The sequence below is a fragment of the Pelobates fuscus genome, chromosome 3 (assembly GCF_036172605.1).
Source record: "Pelobates fuscus isolate aPelFus1 chromosome 3, aPelFus1.pri, whole genome shotgun sequence".
In the NCBI taxonomy this organism is placed as follows: Eukaryota; Metazoa; Chordata; class Amphibia; order Anura; family Pelobatidae; genus Pelobates; species Pelobates fuscus.
In genome coordinates, this window is record NC_086319.1 from 387,126,629 (window position 1) to 387,153,804 (window position 27,176).

Here is a 27,176-nt window from a genome sequence, read left to right on the forward strand (position 1 = left end):
CACAGGTGTGGCATATCAAGATGCTGATTAGACAGCATGATTATTGCACAGGTGTGCCTTAGGCTGGCCGCACTCTAAAATGTGCAGTTTTACTGTTTTGGCGGGGCCGGGGTGGGCCAGTAACCAGTCAGTATCTGGTGTGACTACCATTTGCCTCACGCAGTGCATTTTCTTTGCATAGAGTTGATCAGGTTGTTAATTGTGGCCTGTGGAATGTTGGTCCACTCTTCTTTAATGGCTTTGCGAAGTTGCTGGATATTGGCAGAATCTGGAACACGCTGTCGTATATGCCGATCCAGAGCATCCCAAACATGCTCAATGGGTGACATGTCCAGTGAGTTTGCTGGCCATGCAAGAACTGGGATGTTTTCAGCTTCCAGGAATTGTGTTCAGATCCTTGCAACATTGGGCTGTGCATTATCATGCTGCAATATGAGATGATAATCGTGGATGAATGGCACAACAATGGGTCTCAGGAACTCGTCACGGTATCTCTGTGCATTCAAAATGCCATCAATAAAATGCACCTGTGTTCATTGTCCATAACATACGCCTGCCCATACCATAACCCCACCACCACCATGGGCCACTCGATCCACAACATTGACACCTTAGCAAACCGCTCACCCACAAGACGCCATACACGCTGTCTGCCATCAGTCCTGTACAGTGAAAACCGGGATTCATCCGTGAAGAGAACACCTCTCCAAAGTGTCAGATGCCATCAAATGTGAGCATTTGCCCACTCAAGTTGGTTACGACAACGAACTGCAGTCAGGTCGAGACCCCGATGAGGATGGCAAGCATGCAGATGAGCTTCCCTGAGAAGGTTACTGACAGTTTGTGCAAAAATTCTTTGGTTATGCAAACCGATTGTTGCAGCAGCTGTACGGGTGGCTGGTCTCAGATGATCTTGGAGATGAAGATGCTGGATGTGGAGGTCCTGGGCTGGGGTGGTTACACGTGGTCTGCGGTTGTGAGGCCAAATTCTATGAAACGCCTTTGTAGATGGCTTATGGTAGAGAAATTAACATTCAATTCACGGTCAACAGCTCTGGTGGACATTCCTGCTGTCAGCATGCCAATTGCACGCTCCCTCAAAACTTGCGACATCTGTGGCATTGTGCTGTGTGATAAAACTGCACATTTTAGAGTGGCCTTTTATTGTGGCCAGCCTAAGGCACACATGTGCAACAATCATGCTGTCTAATCAGCATCTTGATATGCCACACCTGTGAGGTGGATGGATTATCTCAGCAAAGGAGAAGTGCTCACTAACACAGATTTAGATCATTTGTGAACAATATTTGAGAGAAATAGGCCTTTTGTGTACATAGATAAAGTCTTAGATCTTTGATTTCAGCTCACGAAAAAAAGGGGCAAAAACAAAAGTGTTGCATTTATAATTTTGTTCAGTCTATATATATATATATATTTCACTCTGTCTCTTTGGTGTCTCCCGGAGGTTCCCTTCCGTTAGGATGTTATTAATAGTTTTTCTCGAGAATCATTTCCTGCAGAGAGAGAAAAATAAATAGTCAGTGAGAGAGGAGCTAAATATAAAGAAAGACGTAGCTGATAAAAATAAAGTCTGGAGAGGAGAGTGATCTATAGTGGTAAAGAGGTGGACCCGAATTAGAAAAACAGCTTTTCATTTATATGTGAATCATGGATTGCTATTAACATATTGTGATACTGCCTGAGCTTATAAGGAACACTCTTTCTGTCTGGCTTGAATTGTTTTGTCCTTTGCTGAGTCTTAATCTTTTTCCTGTCTGCCGAGTGGCGTATAACTCATTCATATATTGTGTTATGTGTCGACCTGTAATGCTGAAATACTGTCTGCTGTCTGATTCCAGCATACATGGATTCTAATGATTTACTGTTATGTAGCCGTTATCCTTTTATTTACCTGAAGTATAAAAACTACACAATTCAGATCAGAAAGAAATTACTGACGTAAAGTGGCCAGTGTTTTTAAATCCCATAGAAATCCTATTTCTCTTTCAAAAAATGCCACTATGGGTGACACAATTTAGGACCTGCAAATGTATATTGGAATACAGATATTTATAGCTTATAGCATATCATTCCTTCTACCTCTTCTTCTCTTGATTTCTCTCTTCCTAATTTTCTTTTTCACCCCAGTGCCGTGTGTTCTTCATTAGCAGTGAATGGAGGTGGACTAGTTATTGGTTATCAGGAGTAATGAACGTCGAAGGCAGCTGAAGGCCAGAAAGTATTTGTATGTGGATGTAACTGAGCCAACAACATGTATAAGTCCATAAAAAAGTCACGTATAAGTCCATAAAAAAATAAATTGAATTACTGGTGGTCACTGGTATCCAATGATAGGATCTAGACCAGGAGTAGGCAGCCTTCGGCACTCCAGATGTTGTGGACTACATCCCCCATAAATCTCTTACACCCATAATGCTGGCAAAGCATCATGGGAGGTGTAGTCCAAAACATCTGGAGTGCAGAAGGTTGCCTATGCCTGATTTCTAGTCCTAGAGAAATATAGCACCATAACAACTACAGTGAACTACGGTGCTAGAGTGGTGGCTTTGCACTGCCAAAGCATGACTGCACAAAATACAGTAAATAGCCATACTGGCTTGTATTCAAAACCATGGATCACATTATCTGCCAAGCAGTTGTATCATTGACTGTCTAATAATAGACTGCACATTATCTCTAAATTTTCATTTAGAGTAACTGTCTCATAGACTGCCTAATGTGCTAAATAGCTGTCTCACAGACAGTCTCATATATTCTGCCAAATAGACGTTCCACAGTCTGTCATATATTGATCTGAATAGTTGCCATGAAATCATAAAGTAATATAGACCGCCCAATGGTTGGGTCATTAACGGTTTGATGTATTCTGCAGTGTAGACTTCTTAACATACTAAACTATTCTGCAGTGGAGCTGTCTCATAGACGGTGTAGTATATTCCCTGTATAACTGTCATGGCTTGATATGGACTGTAACATGCCCATATAATTGATTGTCTAATGAATAGTGGCTTAATAGACAGTTTAGTATTCTGTGGAATAGCTTTCTCACAGGCGATATAAAATATTCTTCTGGATTTATTAGCCTGATATAGGCAGTCTCGTAGACTTTTATGAAGTTCAGAATATCTGTCTTATTGATTGTCAGATATTGTGCTCCAAATACCTATCTCAGATAGGTAGCCTAATGTAGTCAATATCAATATCAGATCAATATATTCTGTTGAATACCTGTCTCTATCTTTATTTAGGTATATATATACATTTTAAATAACGTATTAGTATTACTCACTGTCTAATTTCTAAATTCTGCTAAATAGCTGTCTCACAGACAATCTATTCTACTGAGCTGCTGTCTCTTATACTGCCTGATAGTTTGTGCTGCACTGATGTTTCTCACGTTGCCTAATATTTACTGCTGGGTGACTGTCTTTTAGACTGTCTGATTAAATCTGTCTGGTAAACTGCTGTCTCTTAGACATTCTAATATATTTAGTCCTTTATTCCTGCCTTTTAAACTGCCTGATATATTATTTTGGACTGTTGTTTCTTAGAGTGTCTGAGGATTTATGATGCACTGCTGTCTCTTAGAAAGGTGGACAGAGTATACTGAATTGCTGTCTCTTAAACTGTCTGATATATTATGCTAAACTATTGTCTTATAAACTGTCTAATATATTATGCTGAACTATTGTCTTATAAACTGTCTGATATATTCTGATCGGAGCTGTTTTTTCTTATACTGTGTTGGCCTGCTGTCTATTAGGCAGTTTGATGCAGTCTGCTGTCTTGTAGAGGCCATACTATTTGTTTTCTACCTTTCAGCTTGCTATATTTCAAAAGAGAGGATTTAGAACATATTGTAACCCTGTTTAGATAAATGGAATGTTTACGTGTGCTCTTTAACCAACTGTCTCCCTCACTGTGAGTGTTACTGCAAGGGCTGTCAATCAACCTACAACAGGGATGTCTAGTTCCTAGTGACAAGGTCTACAAAATGGACAGGGCTTTCAGGATGATATATAACAGTGATGGCTAACCTTTGGCCCAGCAGCTGTTGCGGACTATGCTGAGTATTAAGGGATATGTGGTCTGTAACATATGCAGGGACAACAGTTAGCCATCAATCCTTGATTTATGCTATAGAAATTTTACAGGGATAGGAGTATTGCTAAGTGAGAACCCAGCAATGCATAATATTTTACCTACACAGAGGCTGCTTGTCATGTACATTGCTGTGTGTGTGTTTGTGTGTGTGTGTCCTACGTGTGTCTGTAAACACTTCATAATTTGGTATTCCACACTGACTCTCTGGTAAAATAGATCAAAACAGCAAGCTTTATCCTGGTGTTATTTCTGTAGATTACGTCAATGTCACTCCTCAGACCCCATTGACTTCCAATGTGGCACTGCTAACTATGCCCACTTTCCAACCAGCTGCCAAGCGTTGGGCAGAGTAGCGTAACGCATAATACAACTGGACTTCAGAAATGGCTTCTATCTAATAATAATAATAATAATAATAAATCAGTCTCACATTCTGGGTAATGACTCTGGGCTTAAAATATGCCGAACGAAAATTACCGGCCTGACTGCAAAGTGCTAACCGTAAGGTTTGATGAAGGAGTATTAATCATCTGGGGATGTTCATGACTTAGGCTATGGAGTCTTCTTCCAGTGAAGTGATATCTTAGAAATACAATATACAAGGGCACTCTAGAATAGTCTGTGAATGATCATTTGTGACAACAGTTTAAAGACAGTTTACACAGTTTTTTCCCCTGTTTCATGGTCATGAATAAGGCAGTCCATATAGCAATGGGTTGCTGAGACAAGGAGACCCTTCCTGGCCTGCAGAGTTCCCTGACCTCGATTCCTTCAAACTCTTGTGATGTACTGGAATTTTCCTACAACATTGTTAGAACTTGCTAATGCGTGTAGCTAAACAGAAGCTCTACACAGCAATATCCCAGCATCTGGTGGAAATCCCCAGAAAACTAAAGGCCTCATTATTTTTAAATGAACTGGTGTATCATGCCTCGTCAGATGCTTTTTGTGGTAGACCTATATTTGTAAATGGACTGTTTCTTCACTCCTGTAAAGTGTGCAGGCATATGTAGTCTATGGGCTGTCAATTGATGAATGTTCCTGTCTTTAGCACTCTTCAGCCCATGTAATTAGTTGTACATGACAGGTCCTATTCCGTGTTTTTCAAGGTGGATGCTTTGCTTATTCTTTAAATAAGTGATTTGGAGGAGGGGTGTGTAGTTTATGACACGTCCACTTTTCAAATAGATTCTCCTAGGAAGAGGAAATTATCTTACATTTCTATAAAACAAAACATTTAGCACGTTTCTCACCTGACACCATGTAAACTGAAAATGGGTTTCAGCTAATCTCTATTATACCTGGTAGGACAAAATGTTGCTTGGTCTCAAAGCCCTTGTGATATTTCTAATCCTGATGTCCTTGAGATCTGTCACAAGGTTTGTCTGTCTTGACTCTGATTTTGTTTCTTGGAACTGACTTTGTCTAGTCTACTTGTGAGTCTTGGCTATATCTGTTTATGAATTCAGACCAATGTCTTCCGTAGACTGATCACTAGTCTGTCACTCTCAGGTTTGTTTACTAAATTAGAATTCAACGTGAATTCCAAAATAAAGGAATTGGAAAAATATTGCTTTCAATGCAACTCAGGCCTTACATTTGAAATTCACTTTGAATTCACTTTCAATTTTCAAATTAGTAAATAAATCAGGATGTCTATATTCTATAAATTTTAATATTTCCAAACCACCTTCAGCGGCAAGATGGTATAGGTATATTTATTAAAACAAAGCGGCGCTATGGTTATCTGTCTCTCGTAATAAAGGGATACTCCTGAACAGCGTTTTTGTTTTCCTCCACAGTATGACGATAAAAACATAGCAGGCACCAAAAGCGTGGACGCTGATCTCACCACAACTGGCAACTGGTTTGCAGTAGAAGCGTGGTCCAGCACTTCTTCTCAAGACTAGATAAAGAGTGTCCCCCAGTCTCCATTTGGTGTCTTGGTGCTTATTGGATCATCAAGATTGCTGGCCAATTCCTTTTTCCATCAACATTGTAACTGGAAAGGCCATTAACCATCTGACTTCCACTTCCCACTATCAAGTGCCATAAAATTGTTCGACTCTATGTCTAGATGACTTTAATTGTGATGATGAGCCTGTTGTAAATATATATATATATATATATATATATATATATATATATATATATATATATATATATATATATATATGAACTATTTCCTTTTAATATTATGAATTATTATTATTATTATTATTATTATTAATAATAATAATAATAATAATAATAATAATAATGCTGGAGTATAGGTCCATGCATTGCTTTATTTCATTGATGCTAGCTTTAAGGATGGCTAAGCATGCTGGGAAATGTATTTCAGAAACATCTGGAGTGCCAAGGCTGCCCTCACCCCTCCATGGCATTCCAGTTGTGTCTGCTGGCTATCAGTTGTTTCCTTACATTTCTGGGGGGTTTGATGGTTAGACTTGGAATGTTTCTCTAGCTGCTGTCTATGGTCCTAATGGCTAGTTGGACCTGAGGTGGGCTCTCTGGGAGCTGTCTCTGGTGCTGCTGGCTGTCTCTAGAGTTGGTGCAGGGAGGGACCTCGCGAGATTTTCAGAGGGAGAAGGGAGGGGTATTGGCAGCAGCTGGGGAGGGGGTCTGACCCCAGGAGAGGGAGGAGAGAGAGATTGACAGAAGGAGAGAGATACATTGACAGAAGGAGAGAGATACATTTGTGCTGTGGAGAGGGAGGGAGAGTCAGGCAGGAGAGTGGATGTGAAAAGAGACATTTGAGAATAATCATTGAATCTCAGGTAAATCCTGTCTGACAATTGTCACATTGCATTGTGTGCTGCTGTCATGGTGTGTGCTGATTGCATGCTGTGGGCAGGGGGTGGCATCAGCAAGGTAAGTGGCTTTAATGTGGATCTGTGGTCCGATTTCTGTCTGCTTGGGTGTGTGAGACAGCAGTGCCCGACTTTATAGGGATGTGTGATGTAGGAGTGTAATTGTATAATGTGTATACTGTGTGTGTGTGTGTGTGTTGTATGTTTACTAGAAGCTGGCTTGCAATTGATTGTGTGGTGTGCTATGTAGGGATTGTGCTTGTGTGTTTGTGATGCCTGTCAGTGATTACGTTGTGTAGACATATTAGATCTGGGGAATCTTGCTGTGCCTGTGTATGTGACATGCAGGATGCTAGACTGTTCTGTGTGTGCATGAGTATTAGACAAAAACTGGACTGTGTGTGTGTGTGTATAATATCCAATGACTAATCTCTCTATATATTTATGTGCAATATACAAATACTTAGCTGGGTATGTGTGTGTGTGTGTGTGATGGGCTGTTTGTACTATATACAGGGCATGGACTTTGTACACTTACTATATACCGGGAATGGACTGTGTACATGTGTGTGTACATGGGTAATATACATGGTCTTACTGAGTTTGTATATGATTAATATTTAGGTGCTGGGATGTGTGTTTATTTGTAAAATATACAAGGACCTGGGATATATAATAGTGTTTAAGAATGACAGGAAGGGACTGAACTATGTGTGATAAAATGGTCAGGCGTTGTGTATAATGTGTATATGTGACATACACAAACTGTATAGTTTTAAGTGTGTAACATTCTGTAACTTGGTTATGTTACAGGGAATGGTGTATGTATGGCATACAGGGAATGGTGTTTGTATATGTGTGGCATACAGGGAATGTTGAATGTGGCATAGTGGTTGTGGTGGGTGGATATAAATAGGTGACATACAGGGAATGGTGTGTGTGTGTGTCTATGTATATATCAGACATAGAGTTAGATTACATAGAGAGTTTGTCAGAAAGGGCCAGTGTGCATAGTTGTACAGCCAGAAGATGGGCAGTGGGCTGTGTGTTTGTATGTGTGACATAGGGAATGTTGTGTTGTGTATCTACAAGGATTGATGTATATATGTGTGACATACAAGGAAGGTTGAAAGGTGTGAGTGTGTGTGTGTGTGCAGCAAACACTCACTGGGCAATGGATGGACAAATATGAACAGGTTAAGCACTGTGAAGTTATCCTGGTGTTTATAGGTGCTTTACACTTGTTTTTTCATGTGTCTATAGTTATGTCCAATATTAACATGAGAATTATCTGTGTCGTTCTGTGGATATCAGAATGTGAGGTGTGTTTTCTGGTTTCACTCTATGTTTCAGTTTATGTATCAGTGAGTATTTACAGCTTGTGTTTACATTAGAATGTCTGTTAGTGTTTGTAAATGTGAGCCTGTGTTTGCATAACACTTTCCTCTTTCAGGCGGTGCCAGTGATGGCTGAAATCTGTGTTGATACAGAAAAGTGAATGCGTTTAGCTGTGGAAATGTGTGTGCATGCAGGTGACGGAGCGTATGTAGGTGACAGTGCATTTGGGAATTATATCTAAATACTGGGTGAGTAGATAAATAGGTGGACAGGCAGATGGATGAAAATACAGATACATTACAATGCTGGAAAGATAAACTGCAGTGACACAAGTGTCCAAGCTAGCATTGACCACTAGCGTTTGGGTGTGAGATCTGGCAGAGCTTGGATTAATGAGGGGTGGTGTGCAGTGCTTAAGCTAAACCAGTTGGTTAAACTGATTGTGAACTAAGGGAATGCAGTCCTTGGTGTACATTGAACAGTGCTCACAGCTTGCATTCGTGGCCAATACAATGCTGTGTCTTCGTTCTGATGATAAAATACAAGAAGTGAAATTCAGTGTCCTACTTCCGTGGTTTCTAGTGCTTGCACAGATGGACAGCAGATTAGTTTTACATAGTAGTATTTGACTCTTGAATATTGCAATTGGGAGTCAGTGCTTTCAGTGCTTGGAGTTATGGTCGATGAAGTGTAGTGTTAAGTGCTTTAGTTATTATTATTATTATTATTATTTATAAAGCACTAAGAGATTCGGTAACGTTGTTCAATAGGTGGACTAACAGACATGTATTTGCAACAAGCTGGATGCACAGGAATAGAGGGTGTTGAGGGCCCTGCTCAAACAAGCTTTTTTTAGTTGATAGTTTAAAAGTCCTTGGATTAACGAGTAATGAAATACAGAAACGGGTTCATTTCATAATGATTTCAGAGTGATCATCAAATAGTCTTTCATTGATTAATTGTGGAATGAAGCAATTCTGTTCAAATGGCTGTAGATCGGTAATGCTGGGTTTGAGTTAAATATAAAGTGTCTTCCATGTGGTTGATTAGATTCATATGACAATGACCTCCATGGGTCAAACAGAGAGTGCTTGGATTCATATGAAAATGGCCTTCATGAGTCAAACAGAGGGGGCTTGGTTCATATGACAATGGCCTTCATAATATCAAACAGAGGGGGCTTGGTTCATGTGACAATGGCCTTCATGAGTCAAACATAGGGGGCTTGGATTCACATGACAATGGCCTTCATGGGTGAAACAGAGGGGACACTGACATGCACCATTTGATCACAGGTCACAGTATAAAAGGTAAAATATTTATTTCTGTAATCACTCAGGATTTTAAGAAATGTGTAAATGTATCTATCCAAGTTCTTATCTTTTATTACCATAAATATAAATATATTGCCATACAGGGTTTAGGTTTAGATTACAGTGACCTCCAGTGGTTGTGTTGAGGTGCTATGCAGAGTTCGGGTGTAGAATACAGTGACCTCCAGTGGTTGATTTGGATTGAGGAGTTGAACCAGCAGTGGTTGTGATGACATATCATGTGTTAGTGTATAAAAACATACTGGTTTTAGGTTTATTTAGTTGTGTCATTGAGTGTATTAACTAAGGTGACTGTGGTTTTTTAGATTGAAGTGACGGAAGTATCTGGCCTGTGGACTGAGGTGACTGGAATATCTGATGTCTGCGTTACAGTGAATTGGTTATCTGGGTATCACAGGTTAATCCTGATAGATAGGTTAAGGTGACAGCTTAAGCTTATTAATTAGATAACACAGGGTTCCAATGCTGGCATTAGCTGAAATACTTGAGTTAGGTGACAAAGAGCTCCAGTACTTGAATCAGCTGACAGTGGGATCCAGTGCTTGCAGTAGGCGACACAGGCCTCCAGTACTTAAATTAGGTGACACAAAGCTCCAATGCTTGCCTTAGGTGGCACAAAGCTCCAATGTTTGCTTTAGGTGACCCAGGGATCCAGTGCTTGCCATAGTTGGCACAGCGTTCCAATGCTTGCCTTGGGTGGCACAGGGTTCCAGAGGTCACGGTAGGTGTCACTGGACTCTAATGCTTGAAGTAGGTGGGATAGAGCTCCATTGCTTGCTTTAGGTGACACAGGGCTCCAGTGCTTGCAGTAGGTGGCACAGAGCTCCATTGCTTGCCTTGCATAGATACATAGAATATGACGGCAGATAAGAACCATTCGGCCCATCTAGGGTGCCCAATTTTCTAAATACTTTCAATAGTCCCTGGCCTTGGTGGCAGAGCGTTCCAATGCTTGCCTTAGGTGGCCCAGAGTATCTCACGATAGGTATCACTGAGCTCCAATGCTTGTCTTGATTGACCGTGGGCTCTAGTACTCCTCTTTGGTGACACAGAGTTCCAGTACTTGTATTTACTGACACTGGGCTTCATTGCTCGTATTACATGTTCATGCACTAGTTCATGCATTAGGTGGCATCACTGCACAGTCCATTCTTTAGATGACACCATGCTACAGTACTTGCACTAGATGCCCCTGGAACCCAGCATGTGCCTGTGACATGTGATACAAGTGATGTTATGGAATCCCCCTATTTCTGTCTGTCTGTCTGTAAAACCCATGCAGAAGTAATATCTAATGAGATTAAAAGGAAAAGCAACATTTCTTCTCTACTCTTTGCCGTCCATCCTCCCTGACCCTCCCTTTCATTTAAACCATCTGTTCTCTGATCCAGCTATATCCTCTGCTTCTATTGCCTTCAGTACAACCCCTTCATCCTCCCTCTCAATTACTCCCAGTTTTATTCCTCCCTCTACTCCTCCCCTCCCCTTCCGACTATTTCATTCATTATATTTATCATCCACAAGGCATTCTGCAGCGCCTTCTATTTGGCATGTGAATTCTAAATTAGGATGTGCCTCTGTCTGACAGCTCGCGTGTAATTTTCATACATATGTAAGTATCCGACAGGTGGTTTTTTTTCACAGAAACCGTGTGTCTGTGACAGTGATAGGTGGTATATACAGATCACTCTGTTTTATTGTTACACCAAGATAAAATATTGTCTCTGTCTGTACCAAAACATTGTATCAGACTTTTGCTTCCACGTTTAGCCCTCTGCATACTACAGCGAGGAACAATGTATTGCATTGCTGTCTCGTTAAGGGTTAATTATTTACTTTTGCTTTGTTTTTTGTTTGGCAAGTGTGTTTATTATCATACTAATTAGAGATATATACGTAATATATATTTTGTTTGCACATATTTCTGTGTTGGCTATATATATATATATATATATATATATATATACACAAAATTCTTATTTGATAGTATTTGTTACTCTTTTTTAATAAATGTTTAAATTTTTTAATAAATAAAAAAAAAAATGTTTTAAAGAAGGTCAATGCTAAAGATCTGAATGTATGTCCAAATATTCACATGTATATCACACCGCATGACTCTATCTGTGTCTGCATACCGATAGGCTAAAAGTAGTAATGGATATGAAATCAAGCGTGTAGATGTACGGACTTACAGAGTGCACTGACACACTAACAGGGTTATATACCAAGGCCAGAATTCAAAGTAAATTTCAAATGTGAGGTCAAAATAGACCAGCTGGGAACATTCTCTAAACAGCTATGTTCGGCAACTCTGGGCTTAAATTTGAAATTCACTTTGAATTCTGACTTTAGTTAATAGTGCTGTAAGTGTTTCCACTCGGTGAAGCGTATATAATATATATATATATACATGTTTATTGAAATGGTATCTGAGACTCTGCCAAAAATAGATACGGACAGCTGCAGGAAGTGTGTTTCCCCCCCACCAAGTCCCCCACCAAATATCCACTACGTTTAGCACCCCAGCTGAAACTGGCAGCGAAACAAGGAATGGATGAAGGGGTAATCTGGGTCAGAGGCAGACTAAGACCAGTTTATTAATTATTATAACAGAAGTGATATTTCTATTTATTTATTTTCTTTCAGTCATCAATAGCTCGGGGAGATTAGTAGTTCGATGACCCTTTAGAAATATCAGAACGTGAAAAATATTAGCAACTAACTGATGTTGGCAAAAACAGATTGGTATCACACAGTGAAATGTCATATATTGCATATAATCTCTAGTAGATATAAAAAACCGTATCAGCAAACGATTTATTGATTGAACTGAAGGCATACTTGATTTATCAGATGGCCAGGGCCCACGGACTATTATAGACAGCATATTATCTGATATGTAAGACTTGGGTATTTATCCAAACCTGGAGAGATGTTGATGTTTAATATTATCCAGACCTTGGAAACCGCCAGGATTTACAAATTCCGAGAACCCAGGGCATATGTGAATTTACAAATGAACGCACTCTGGAGGAATATCAGAAATAATATTCAATTATTACAGTCTGGGCATGTATCTGAATTTAGAATTTATCAGAAATTTTAAAAAAGCAACATGCATTTTATTAGGATCTTGTAAGTTTTCTAGATTATCTGAATTTTCAAATTGTCAGATCTTCTGGAGATATCAGCATTTTTACTTACTTTGGATCCTGTAGTATACAAAACTTGTTTTGGAGACTGGAATTTCAAATCCTGAAAAGGATCAGAGCACAGGACATGCATACATGCATTAATAAAACTGTTTTGAGATCCCTTAGATCTCCAGTAAAACATTGTCCTTAAACCTAAGCATGATTGGTAGAGATACAGGAAAATGTTCTATTGGGGTTTCTCAGGATTAGTAGTAACTAAGACGATGTCAACAAGTGCCCTTCTTCACGGTGTATGTAGAAATGGTCTGAAGGATTAATGAGTCAGAAGCCTCTGGCCAAAATGTATTTATAAGGACCAAGCACCTCCTTCTTTGGACCAATTTGGTGATGAGTCATGAGGTACCAAAATTTCCTGGTCCAGGATGTGCCAGGCCCAACTGAATTTCCTGGTCCAGGATGTGCCAGGCCCAAGGAATGTTTTGTCGCTACACCAGAGGTTCGCAAACCAGTCCTCAAGGCAACCAATCCAGGATTTAGGGATTACCCAGTTTCCAAGGTGTTTTTTTTATTTTTCTAAAAACACCTTAGACACAACTAATGCCTAAATCCTGGACTGGCAGAGGGGCCTTGATGCCTGGTTTGGAAACCACTGGGCTAGACACTGGTGGTACCTTCTCCAAAGTCTTGCAGAGTTATACACAAGTGAAAATTCTCAGGAATTTCAATCCAAAATCGCTGAATTGGAAACATTTTCCAAGTCAGCTGTCACTTTCAATTCACTTTGAATTGTCAACATTTCAAGATTATTTAAATGGCCCAGCGTCATATATCGCGACTGTAATTGACTAAATTATCGATATCTAAATCACAATGTAGCATTCAGAAATACCACTGGGTATTCATGCTACATTTGTTAAATTAGTTTGGACTTCATTGCATTGTCAAGGTGCATATCGTTTATGGCTCCTCAACCACAGAATAGAGGAATCTTATTATTTTTATGTGCAGCCAAGTCTCTTCTTCTACAATTCCTCATGGACCAAGGGTTAAAGCACATCCCTTTATAGCACATCATGCGTGCCATGTTTTTGGTCCAAAAGAGGCAAGAGATACTGGAGCTTTTTTTTTTTTTTTAGAGCCCAATATAGTCGGCACAAAGTGAGGATTCATTAGCCAAATATTCTAACGCAATATTAATCAGTATTGAATCGCTGTATTTTACATTGTTTACTTTATTTTTTATTAATCAAAGCAAAATATTTCTACATTTCTAAACCTTGTCATATAATTTACGTTTTCTCCCCTCATCGGGATTTACTCAAGGTGTTGGGTGGTGAGGTGAGATCGTTTGCATGCCCTCTGGATATATTTCCGTTGGTCCCGTGAAGTATAAATTTATATTATACATTTACAGTATTCAAATGATGTTAGCCCTCTGACACATCAAACAATTGCACATTTTTAGAATCTAGAAACATATAATAGAGCTGGGTGAGATATTAGAATTTTTGAATGGCCCCATGCTCAGAGAAGGATCCGTGTGCATATTACCATGGCTTGCAAATTATAGCCTGCTACCCATCAGGCCTTGTCAATTATCAAGACCTACAGAGAAATTAGAATTATAAATACGCTGAATTTACCAAGTTAACTGCATTAGAGGTTATACGCATTCACTTGCTTAGAAACTAGAGAGACTACTTATTTTTAATGAGCGCTTTCAAGATACCAGAGTTTACAAATTCTTCAATTCTGTGAAATATCAGAACGTTGGAAATTAGGAGAACTAAGGAAAGTTGGGCCAAGAGTTCAGTTTCTTGTCAGTTTTGGAGTCAGTGAACCCTGCTAGTTATTGATAAGAAGTAACCCCACCCGTGCTAGGGTACAGAAGCTACGATAAGAGACGTCCGTCCGTACACTCTCCAACCCACAATGCCTCATTTCTGCAGTAACCTTCTCTGACACTTTTGTAACTTGTCTCTGGTTTAGAGAGGTCACAGCTGTTCTATCTGCATTACTGTGTTAGTGACCCCAAAAAAATATTAAAAAGTATGTGCTACTGGTGCACAATAAATGTAAAAAAAAAAAGAAATGAGGAAGGAAGTGTAATTAAAAAAAAAGAACATTTGTTAAAGGGGAGAATTAAGGAAAATAGGACAGGGAGAAAATGAGTGACAGTGTTTGGAAAGGGAGAGGCCCAATCGGAAGGAGTTGCGATGCGAGCTGTCAGTTCCACACCAACATACACTAGATTTTTACGTTTATCCTGTCAGAACTCCCCCACCCCCTTCCCCGCCACTCACAAGCTCCATTGTTATTTTTTACATAGTAGCAGTCTTAGAAAAAATAATTACATAGACACAAATTGTGACAGCAATTTAAATTTAAATTTAGAAGGATCTACCATCAGAATTCATCACACAGCAAGAAAAAAAAAAAGGCCTTTTGAGAATTAAATCTGCTTAGTGTGAAACAAACAAAAAAAAGAGTATAAAACATTTCTAGCTGATTTTATGTCCTTTGGCCATACACAAGGGATTCTGTCAACTATAGGCAGTTCAAATATTTAATTTTATGTGCACTTGTACAGTGGGATGGTGGGAATGCTAATTAGTTTAGCATTGGATATCTGGGGTTCTGTTTGGCTGCTGGATTCACATGCATTTAATTGCGTTTTTTAATCAATTATCAATAAGAGGGTTTATAATTATGATGACATTCCACACAGAAAAATTGACAGATCTCTTATTGATAGTTTGCAAATATTTTTTACTGTAGTTTGCTAAGATGAAAATAATTCTCATCTTTGTGAAAAACCTATTACTTTGCTGTCATACAGTTAGAACCAGGGGTCCTTGTGTTTTTTTTTTTTTTAACAAGAACCTAAAGCCTAAATCTAACCCCTGTTAGTGACGCTCTAATTGTCCAACTGTACATTCCATCTGTAATATCTAAGCCTAACTTGTATTTCCTAATTCTACACTCTGTATTTAATGCCTAAGTCTAATTGAACCTCTAATACCTAATTCTAACTTTTATTTGCAAATTCTGACCATCATTCCACTATCTTTAACTTTTATACCCAATGCCTAATCTTAATACCCTTCTTTAATTCTTAACCGTAATATCTGTCTCCTAACCATAACCCCTAATATCTAACTCTAAACACCACCCCAAGTATCTATCACTAACCTCTATCGTCTAACTCTGAGCTTCTAACCCAAGCCGCCAGCCTTATTTTCTGTTCCCAACCTCCGTCTTCTAACCCTGAGCATCATCCCTAATATCAAATCATAACTACCACCTCTAATCTTTATCCTTAATCTTTATCTAATAACCCTTACAACTATAATGCTCGACTCTAACTCCTGTTACACTAACATGCAACCCAATGTTTAAGCTAATGTTTACCCCATTGTTTAACATTTATTCCTAATACCCAATTCTAACATATATCCCACTTGTACAACTTACAAGGCAATACATGTTTTAAATGTGCTTTTCATTTGTTACTGTATTTTGTGTAAAATGCAAATACATGTACTGATTTCTATGTACCTCACTATTTCTGTTGGAATAACAATTCTTCATCTCTCACATTTTTTGCTTTGTCCATTAGGTAATCTCAAGGAGAACCAGCTATGCCACTCTTGCCCCTCACCCCACTGTGTCTCTGCACCTTGTCTCTTCTTCTCCTCCTGTCTCAAGCCCTTGCCCAAAGTGATTCTGATCTTCTGGTCACTACTCGTTCTGGTAAAGTACGTGGTGTCCGGCTTCCAGTACTCTCGGGTTATGTCAGTACTTTTCTAGGCATCCCCTTCGCTGAGCCTCCAGTGGACAAATTGCGTTTCAGACGATCAGAGCCCAAGAAGCCATGGGGAGATGTATGGGATGCAACCTCCTACCCGAATGCCTGCTATCAGTATTTTGACACACTATATCCTGGCTTTCCTGGCATTGAAATGTGGAACCCTAATCGTCCCATGAATGAAGACTGCCTATACTTAAATGTCTGGGTCCCTCATCCACGTCCTACCAATGCAACAGTCATGGTTTGGATCTATGGTGGTGGCTTCTATAGTGGATCCTCCTCTCTGGATGTCTATGATGGACGGTATATGAGTCATGCTGAAAATGTTTTGGTAGTCTCCATGAACTATCGAGTTGGAGCCTTTGGTTTTCTGACATTGACACCAGGCAGCCCTGATGCTCCAGGGAACATGGGCCTGTTTGACCAGCGTCTGGCACTGCAGTGGGTTCAAGATAATATAGCATTCTTTGGTGGTGACCCCAGAACAGTCACCATTTTTGGGGAAAGTGCTGGTGGTGCATCAGCGGGCATGCATGTTCTTTCACCTGGCAGCCACCCTCTGTTCTCCAAAGCTATTCTTCAAAGTGGCTCTCCAAACACACCTTGGGCAACTGTAACAGCACAAGAAGGTCGAAGACGGGCAGAATTATTGGGCAAGTTGTTGGACTGCAGACTTGGAAATGACACTGAACTGCTGAATTGCATGAGAACAAAATCACCACAGATGTTGATTGATCATGAGTTCTCTGTGCTGCCAACCCCCAGCATCTTCCGCTTTGCATTTGTACCTGTGCCTGATGGAGACTTCTTTCCTGAGCCTCCTGATACCCTGATGAGCATGGGGAGGTTTAAGTCATGTCCACTGATTGTAGGAGTTAACCAGAATGAGGGTTCTTATTTCCTTCTCTATGGAGCACCAGGATTCAGCAAGAACAATGAGAGCCTACTTACAAGAGAAGACTTTTTAGGAGGTGTTAAGATGAGTGTTCCAATGGCTAATGACATTGCACTGGAGGCAGTGGTAATGCAATACACAGACTGGGCAGATGAACATGCTGGTGCTAAGAACCGGGAGGCAATGGATGATTTGGTGGGAGATCAAAACGTAATTTGTCCTGTGACTCACTTTGCTGGAAAAGCATCAGAGTTTGGAAACAGGGTGTATGCCTACTTCTTTGACCACAGGGCATCCAACTTAGCCTGGCCACAGTGGATGGGTGTACCACATGGATATGAGATTGAGTTTGTCTTTGGTCTTCCTCTGGATGTCAGTCTGAACTATACCCCAGAAGAAGCAGAGTTAAGCCGGAAGATTATGCGATACTGGGCTAACTTTGCAAGGACCGGGTGAGGAAATAGGCATATAAAGGGGAAAGGGTTATTTTTTTTTAGAGAGAGCTGAATAATGGTAACTGGTAGGAGAGGGTATTGGTTAAGCAGATGGTTTTACATAGAGTGTATTAAAATATCTAGAATTGGGTGAATATTATAAAAGTTTCTGTAGTATGTTTTACATTTTTAAAGAGGTGTTTTGAGGAGCGTTTACATAATAGATTTTATCTTACAATAATCCTTTCCCACCAGTGACCCAAATGAAGGTAGTGATGTCCGTCTACAACGTTGGCCTCTGTACACTGGGACAGAGCAGAGGTACATAGCGCTCAATAACAAGCCTGCGAAGAACCTGCAGGGAATCAGAGTCCAGACGTGTATCTTCTGGAACCGTTTCCTGCCCAAACTGCTCAACATCACAGGTACCAGAAACTCTCCCTGACCCCTTTATCTTCAAACCAAGCTATCGTGTATAGATATACATCTAAACTCAGACATCTTATACCTAATATCATATTTTTATGTTTTGACTATTTGCCAACAAACTTTTTTGACTGTCGTATCCACATGCCTGAAAATCAGACTGACGGACTGCTGATCTGGTTTCTGACCACTAACCAACTAGCATGTTATTTACCAATGTTAACTGTTGACCTTTTGTTCTCTGACTTTTAACTCTTTTAAATCTGATCTTCAAACTCTTGAACTGTTTTCTCAATTTCTAGCCTGTGATTTCTAAATATGTTTGCTGCTTTCACTTGATCTCTAAATATCCAAACTTTAACTTTGCTTTTAATCCAAACTTACTTACATTTACCAAGAGCACCAAAATGATTGTTCAATAGCCTGACCACTAATCAACCCCTGCATTAACCCACTGAATATACCCAAGTTCGTCCAATATTTACTTAACTATTTGCATAAAATATATACATCTGGTGTGATCCACTAAGGGCCGGATCTATGGCATAGCTAGCTAAGGCCATCTGTTTCTTAGGTAATCCATGGTAACAGATGTTTTAGGTGCTGACTATGCCTTTTTCTGTCTGAGATATAGATATCATACATCCATTAAAGGGAATGGTTTTATAAATCTAAAAAATAAATGTGTTGTTTGATATCTGCCCTAGAATATGTCTAATGACTCTCTTCCTTGTAGTGACCAGAGAGCCCTACTCGAACGGTTCCCGAAACAGCCCCCTTGTGTCACTGCTCACACTGTGTGCAATTCTGTCAAAAGCACAAATTTTGATACCTTGGTTCTGACCGGAAAAAACCTGCTCACACTGTGCCAACAACACAATATTGACAATTCTTTGGACACCTGTCCTCTAACATGCACAGATACTGGACAGAAAACATATTTCATCTTGTCTTTCTTCTATCTGTTTTTCATATTTCGTTCTGATCACACCTGTCATTATTCATCCCTTATCACAATCAATAAACATTTCATTTTATTCTAACTCTGGCTTTTCTATTTGTGCAATTTATTTCTGCTTGATTTCTTCCTAAATAACTCAATTCATTTTCTCTATTAATTTTATTTATTTGTATTCATCCCATCACATCTTCATGTGTTTGTTTTACTTCTCATCAGCACTTGGTGGTGCTTGCCGTCTTCGAGTATCTCCATTACCATCTTCAATTATTCGCTTATCAATTTTATTATTATTTCATCATTAGTACTAACCTTTCAGACAGAACAACTAAACCCAAACTCTTTCTCCACCTTTACACACCATGACTGCATTGTGACTTATGGTTTACCTTTGTCCATAGGCCTTCAAAATTCAATCTAAACTTGGCTTGCTTCAGTTTATTTTACTCAATTCAATCTAACCCTCTAGGTCCTGGTGTTATTAATGCCATCAGCTGTTGTCCCCAGTCCTGAGTTAAACAAACCACAAATCCATTGTGTCCTTCACCTTCTCCAAATGTATCTTCAAAAACACCCAACCAATTAAATACCCCCAGTTATAAGGTCTAACAAACTAACCCTTGATTCGTGGTAGGTGTTACTCTGTAATAACATAATCACAAATGGTGAGGAAGTCAGATATTTCACGACTGATGCACACTTTTTCCTCCCTTACCTATCTTTTACTGCCCGTCTACTCTACACCTGCTTTTTTGTCCCAATTTCATTCGATTTTTCCTGTACTTTTTCTTGCTCTTACCTCACACCTTTTCTTTATTCTCTCTTCCTTGATCCCTCTCTGTTTTTCTTCCCCCTGTCCTTTTCTCTTTTTTCTTTTTCAGATAATATTGATGAAGCAGAGCGACAGTGGAAGGTAGAATTTCACCGCTGGAGTGCCTACATGATGCGGTGGAAGAATCAGTTTGACCATTATAGCAAGCAAGAGCGTTGTAGCGAGCTGTGACACCACTGTGACATCACTATGCCATTGCAAATCACAATCCTCAGTTCTACAAAAACAAAAAAAACAGCAGAAAACTGTGATATAATTGTGTTGCAATCTTGAATTTGCTGCACAGTTCCTCCAGACTGCATCAATGCATAGGAGATGTAATAATCTGTGAGACTATTCACATCACAACACAGACATCCCCATAAACCCACACACTGTCACTCAAGTGCTCTCAGCGAGATATATACTTAGACACATAAACAGTTTTACACATGCATTTTGTGACTCCTCGCTACATCTCGTGTTTGCTCCTGTCCTTTGTACTGTACGTCCCCTCCTCCTTCCAGGGGCATGTCTTCTGTATTATGCTGTGACCCTTCGCATGTCCTTCTGTATATAGTGTTTGATGAGAAAAAAAAAAGATATACATATATATATATATATATATAATATATATACATATTTATAATATATATATGGTGGGAGATCTATGCGTATGCTATTTATTTGTGATGCTGTGAATGTCAGACCTCATACCTCCCACCAGATGCCAAAGTGAAAATATTCCCTTGATATAGGTTATGTTGTGTATAGTATAACTATGCATACATTGTATGTATTGTCCTATAATTACCTTCCCACTAAATGCATTATATTTATTGTGCACCACAACAAACCCCATTTTACTTGTTTCCCTTCATGAGCAAACCTATATGTGCTCTGATCCCCTACATTGACTGTACATCGCATATTATACCCAATGGCCTACTTGTTGGATGTTCAGCATTAGCTACAAATACACATACTCACGTTATAATAACATGTCTTACACACACTCCAATCAATGTCAGGTTATATGAATACTGCTACATCTTTAAGTTCCTTCAATATATGTATGCATTCTTTGATCTCTTCCAATCATCTGCTCATCATTTAACCCCTCACTTTTTGAGAACCCAATGACTTCCATGCAATACTGCTGTATGAACAATCATATGTGTACAATGTATAATACCCACCTACTTATGAGTTATATTAAAATAAAACTAATTTATTTGTTTTTACAATTATATGTTTACCCAGTGGTCCATTACAAAAAAAATTTGGATTACTACGCCCACCCAATACATTCTATGTACAGCCTGTTACAATATAGAACCAGTACTTAATATTTAACATGCTACTCGAACAATCCTTCACTGATAATGTAATGGCTGGTTCATGCGCTCTCAGAAAATCCATGACTATTTCACCAAGACTTCTTTGTGTGTACTAAAAAAAACTATTTGTGTGTACTTTCCTTATATGAATGTTAAAATGAAATCTGTCAGTAAACCAAACTAGTCATCAATGATGGCTTCTCCCAGTGTCGGCCTTAGCAGGAATTCAGTGTAAAAAAAAATGCATTAAAGGGACATTCCAGTCAGCTATGCCCCTTCACTTCCATTCCCGTGCGAGCTACATACATTTGTCACTCCGTTTTGTGAATGAGGAGCTCAGATGGAAACGGAAGTGAAGGAGCAGAGCTGATGGGTGCCAGATTAATGACTTTGGGGTTAAACTATTAGATAATGATTTAATCACTCCAGGTAAGCTGATGCTCGGGTACTCCTCGCACCATTATTCCATTGAAGTTTTTACACAATTGGACATTAGTGTCGAGTAGAATACAATAATTAGCAGCAGCACCTCAGTAAAGCACAAAGAAAGTCTGAGGATGTTATCTCTGCACCGTAAGGTTGTTAGCACCACCAGGAAACACATAAAAACAGCAGAGGGCTCTTATGGTAGTGGGAGGATATAAGATATTTATATATATATATATATATATTATATATTTTTATAAGGTTGCCCATGATAAAGGTGTCCATTCACAAAGTATTGCTTTAAAGAGAGGAGAAGTCAACCCCGGAGGCTTTATTCACTTAAAGTGTACTCCTGTATTGGAAATTACACTTGAATTAGCAATATATCCAAGGAACAAAGTCATTAGTCAATTCACAAGCCTCTTTAAATGGATACAAACATTCATATGACGTACTGACAGTTAAAAAAAATACCCAAAAGTATTTCTTGTCTGGTAGCCAAGTTGCAGATAAAATCACGTATATTGTGTGGCTGGTTTTATGTTTGAAAGGGTGTCTTCTGACTCTTCTTAAAATATCTGTTTGATTTATTTGTCCCTTGAGGTCAATATGATTCTTTGTGTCCATTCTAAATAGCATACCCAGGGAAAGAAAAAGAGTTGGGTTGGCTGTAATAATTTGTTTTATCTCTCTGAAATCTACCATCAAGATATACTCTGCTCAGCCACAACATTAAAACCATCTGCCTTATATTGTGTAGGTCTACCTTGTGCTGCCAAAACAGCTCTGATGTCTGGTGGCATGGACTCCACAAAACCTCTGAACGTGTCCGGTAGTAACTGGCACCAAAACATTAGCAACTACTCTTTAAAGGAACACTATAAGGTCAGGAACACAAACATGTATTTTCTTAAAACCGCCATCTTGCCTCCCTAAAAATATAGTAAAATCTGCCTCTGTGCTGTCTGCTGACATCATCAGAGTTGGTGGTCTGAGCCAATCACAGTGCTTCCATTAGGATTGGCTGAGACTGTCAAGGGCAGATCAGGGGCAGAGCCAGCAAAGTCAAACACAGCCCTGGCCAATCAGCATCTCATCATAGAGTTGAATTGAATCAATGCATTTCTATGAGGAAAGTTCAGTGTCTGCATGCAGAGGGTGGAGACACTGAATGGCAGTACGGCTCATTGTGCAGCACTGCCCCAGGAAGCACCTCTAACAACCACCTGAGGAGTGGCCAGTGGATTTATCACTGTTTTGTAATGTAAACACTGCATTTTCTCTGAAAAGACAGGGTTTACAGCAAAAACCCAGAAGGGGATGATTATGCTCACCAGAACAAATGAAATAAGCTGAAGTTGTTCTGGTGACTATAGTGTACCTGTTCTAGCACATCCCACCGAGCGTCAATTGAATTGAGATCTAGGGAATTTGGAGGCCACAGCAACACCTTCAACTCTTTATGTTATGTTAATTAAACCATTCCTGAACAATTGTTGCAGTGTGTCAGCGTGCATTATTGTGCTGAAAGATACCACTGCCATCAGGGAACACCACTGCCATGAAGGAGTGGTCTGCAACAATCTCTAGGTTGGTGTATATGTCAAAGTAACATCCACATATATGCCAGGATCCAATACTGTCTCCGCTAGCTATCTCTTCCCTGAGTGAACAACACACACGCATCTGGCCATCCCCCTGATCTAAAAGAAAACGTGATACATCAGACCAGGCCACCTTCTTCCATTAAAAATTACAAAAAAGTGTGGTGGAGCTTCTAATAACTAAAAGACGTAAACACTGTATTCATAAAATGTGTTATCTCAACACCTTATCTTTATCAAACATAAAAAACAAAAAGAAATAGCACCCAATGTTTATGCAAGATGATACTTAGTATAATGTATAGTTCCAATGATATAATGGCCACTGTTGGGTCAATGGCATAGAGTGCCCAGAGTTGTAATACATATATATATTTCTAGAATGAAATAGAAGGAAAAAAACATATTGTAATCTGTAACACAGTATTAATGAGATAAATAGAAGAACCACACATAATATAAAGAGCCGTATCACGCTCAGTATGACATTCCCAAAGGTGCCTAATTAGGCTTTGGACTCAATTCCAGAGTCCAAAATATGTATATATGTATTATCAAAATAAAGTACAAATGTATAACAGCAGGTTTAGAGATGCTTTATTTATGTAGTGTGCTGAGTAACCATATATTATAATGCTCAGCGCTCTCATCACACCACTTAAAATCAATTTATATACAGTCTTCTTCCAGTGCTAACAAAATATACGAGGTCTGTTGGGAAAGTATCCAGCCATGTAATATGAAAAATAGAGAAGAATAGATATAGAAGAAATATTGTACATAGGAAATGACACCTAAGTCCACTTTGCGACCTCATCTCTTCTAATGTTCAAAACACTCTGCAAAATCCTTTGTTGGAATAGTCATCAGTTGCCTTGTCGTATTTTCCTAAATCTCATAGACGGCCTGAAATCTCTTTACAAAGCTGATTTTAGTTTGGGGAAAAACCAGAAGTCACAGGGCACCAAAACAGATTCTCGACCATCTTTGAAGCATTTGTGACACACTTTTTTTTGTGCTGCATTCATTGCATCGTCCTTGAAAGCCTTCTGAATCATGCAAATATTTTTTGCGGAAGAATGTTCAAGTGTAACGGAAAATTTTATGCAGATTTGTTCCTCTACTTGTGCAGTTAGTTTGAATGCAACAACCACACAGTACACATGATCACGCAATGGTGAGTCTAGTGCCCCCACTGACTAGTACAATGTTCATGCATGCGCATTCCAGTCCACTCTCCTTGGCTGCCAGGTCACATCAGTGTCGCACAAACTGTTCTTGTTATATTAACAATGGCTGGATTGTTTCCGGACAGACCACATATGTCTACTTAACCTTCAAATGTGTGCTTAGTTGTACCTTCTTCCGAAGCTCCATGATCAATTTCAGACAATCAAGTCTCCATTGAAGGCACTTTTGGTTATGAACAGGGGATCGGTCTGCAGCTATACAGGCCCATACACAGCAAACTGTGATGCACTGTGTGTTCTGACATCTTTCTATCATGGCCAGCATAAACCATTTTAGCAATCCCCTTGTGCATCAATAAGCCTTGGGGGCACATAATCTTGATGCTGGTTCACCGGTTGTCCTTCTTTGCACTACTTTTGTTAGGTACTAACCACTGCACACTGGGAACACCCCACGAGACCTGCCGTTTTGGAGATGATCTAACCATCTTTGTCGAACCATCACTATTTGACCCTTATCAAAGTAACAGATTTTTATTTGCTTTTTTCCTTCTTCCAACACATGAATTTCAAGAACTGACTGTTCACTGGCTGCCCAATATATTGCACCTTTTTACCAGGTGTCATTGTAATGATATATTCAATGTTATTCACTTTACCTTTGATTTTAATCTTGTGACTGGTCAGTGTATAACTTTAAAGGATTTCAATAAAAATTTCAGAATTCATTATCTACCAAACTGCTGCTACAATATTGTGAAGAAACTAGAAGAAGAAGAAGGACAGCAGCTGTCCCAGAGTTAGCACTTCGTTATATAGCACTACAAGGTCCATTACCGAAAGATCTAAGAACACTTTATAAAACTCTGCAGTTATCCCATCCAATCCTGGACTTTTCTTCCCAACTAATGATTGAATGCTATTTCTAACTTCTTCCTCTGTTATAGGCTTAACCATGATCTCAGCATCCACTGCCTTTAACACTGGATTATCAACATCTTGCAAATATTTTAAAATATTTTCATTTGCGATAGGCTGTCTTGCAAACAATTGCTTAAAGGGACACTCCAGGCACCCAGACCACTTCTGCCCATTGGAGTGGTCTGGGTGCCAACTCCCACTACCCTTAACCCTGCAACTGTAATTATTGCATTTTTTCATAAACTGCAATATTTACATTGCAGGGTTAACTCCACCTCTAGTGGCTGTCTATTAGACAGCCACTAGAGGTCACTTCCTGGGTTCTAGCACAGGTTTCCTGTGCTAGAGCGTCGCTGGACGTCCTCACGCTGTGTGAGGACCTCCAGCGTCGCTCAAAACCCCATAGGAAAGCATTGAAATGATTTTTCAATGCTTTCCTATGGGGAGACGTAATGCGCATGCGCGGCATTTCCGCGCATGCGCATTAGGTCTCCTCGGCCGGTGAGCGAGATTAGTCTCGCCCACCGGCCGACGTAATCACTAGGAGGAGCGTCGCGGAGGCGGAGACAGCGGCGAGGGACATCGCCGCTGTCCCAGTTAAGTGACTGAAGGGGTTTTCACCCCTTCAGTAACCGGGGATTGGGGGGTGGGAGGGAGAGGGACCCTCCAGTGCCAGAAAAACGGATCGTTTTTCTGGCACTGGAGTTTCCCTTTAAAGTATTTTGTGACAATATTTAAAATGTCCTTACTTTCTGTTTGTGTTTCACCATCTTGATCTACCAGTCCTGCCATGGCTTTCTTACATACTCTTTCCTTACACGCTTGAAAAGGATCTGGGGCTGTGAAACCCCAACTATCAAATTCCTTTTCAGCTTTTAGAGAGATCATACGGTCATATTGGAGTTTTTTCATTTTATCCTTAACTTGATCAATGCTATTTGAATTCACAGGAATATAATCTACTAAGTCTAAGTCTTAGGGCAAGATATTGCATATATTGACGATTTCCTTCTTTTCTAGCTTTTGATTTAAAAAAACTTTTAATATCTTTTTTTATTTGTTCCCACCAACTCGACATCGTGTCGTATAAGCACTGCGTGGTTTTTCGATCTTCATAAAAAGTAATGAATTCATGCTTAACATTTTCATTATCAAGTATTGTTGAGTTTAATTTCCAGATACCTTTCCCATATGTTATTCCTTCCTTTACCTTTAAGGACAGACTAATCATATCATGATCTGAAAATTCTACCAAGACTAGATTATATCTAAAAGATGAAGTTTGATTTTTTACATAAAGTCTATCTATACGACTTGCCCACCTCCCTTTATGATATGTAAATCCTCGCTGTGTAGGATAATTATATTTAAAAGTATCTATCAGGGGGGGCGTGGCCAACTGCCGAGAGTAATGGACGCATAGATCCGAGCTCCGGCAAGCAGGGTCGATAATCCACAAGCATCCGACAATATAGGGCACGAAATCAACTCAAAACATCACTATGGCACAGCAGAAGACTAAGAAGAATGCCGGCAAAGCCGAAAAAATGAATTTGTTTGGTAGTAAAAACTATACAGAGCCGGAAACCCAACGA

General features: G+C 39.5%; 1 protein-coding gene across 4 annotated transcripts in view; it reads left to right on the top strand.

Annotated features, from left to right (window-relative positions):
- ACHE (acetylcholinesterase (Yt blood group)) overlaps positions 1-21,348 on the top strand; it is a 68,172-nt gene extending 46,824 nt beyond the window's left edge. The window contains exons 1-4 of one of the 4 annotated variants that reach the window (XM_063449644.1): positions 6,748-6,905; positions 16,385-17,923; positions 18,161-18,330; positions 19,068-20,161. In XM_063449644.1, coding sequence (XP_063305714.1) covers positions 16,407-17,923; positions 18,161-18,330; positions 19,068-19,174 — 1,794 coding nt within the window. In that variant the 5' untranslated portion in view covers positions 6,748-6,905; positions 16,385-16,406 and the 3' untranslated portion in view covers positions 19,175-20,161. The other 3 variants (XM_063449640.1, XM_063449642.1, XM_063449643.1) reach the window with 3 other exon arrangements.
- The last annotated feature ends 5,828 nt before the right edge of the window (positions 21,349-27,176 follow it).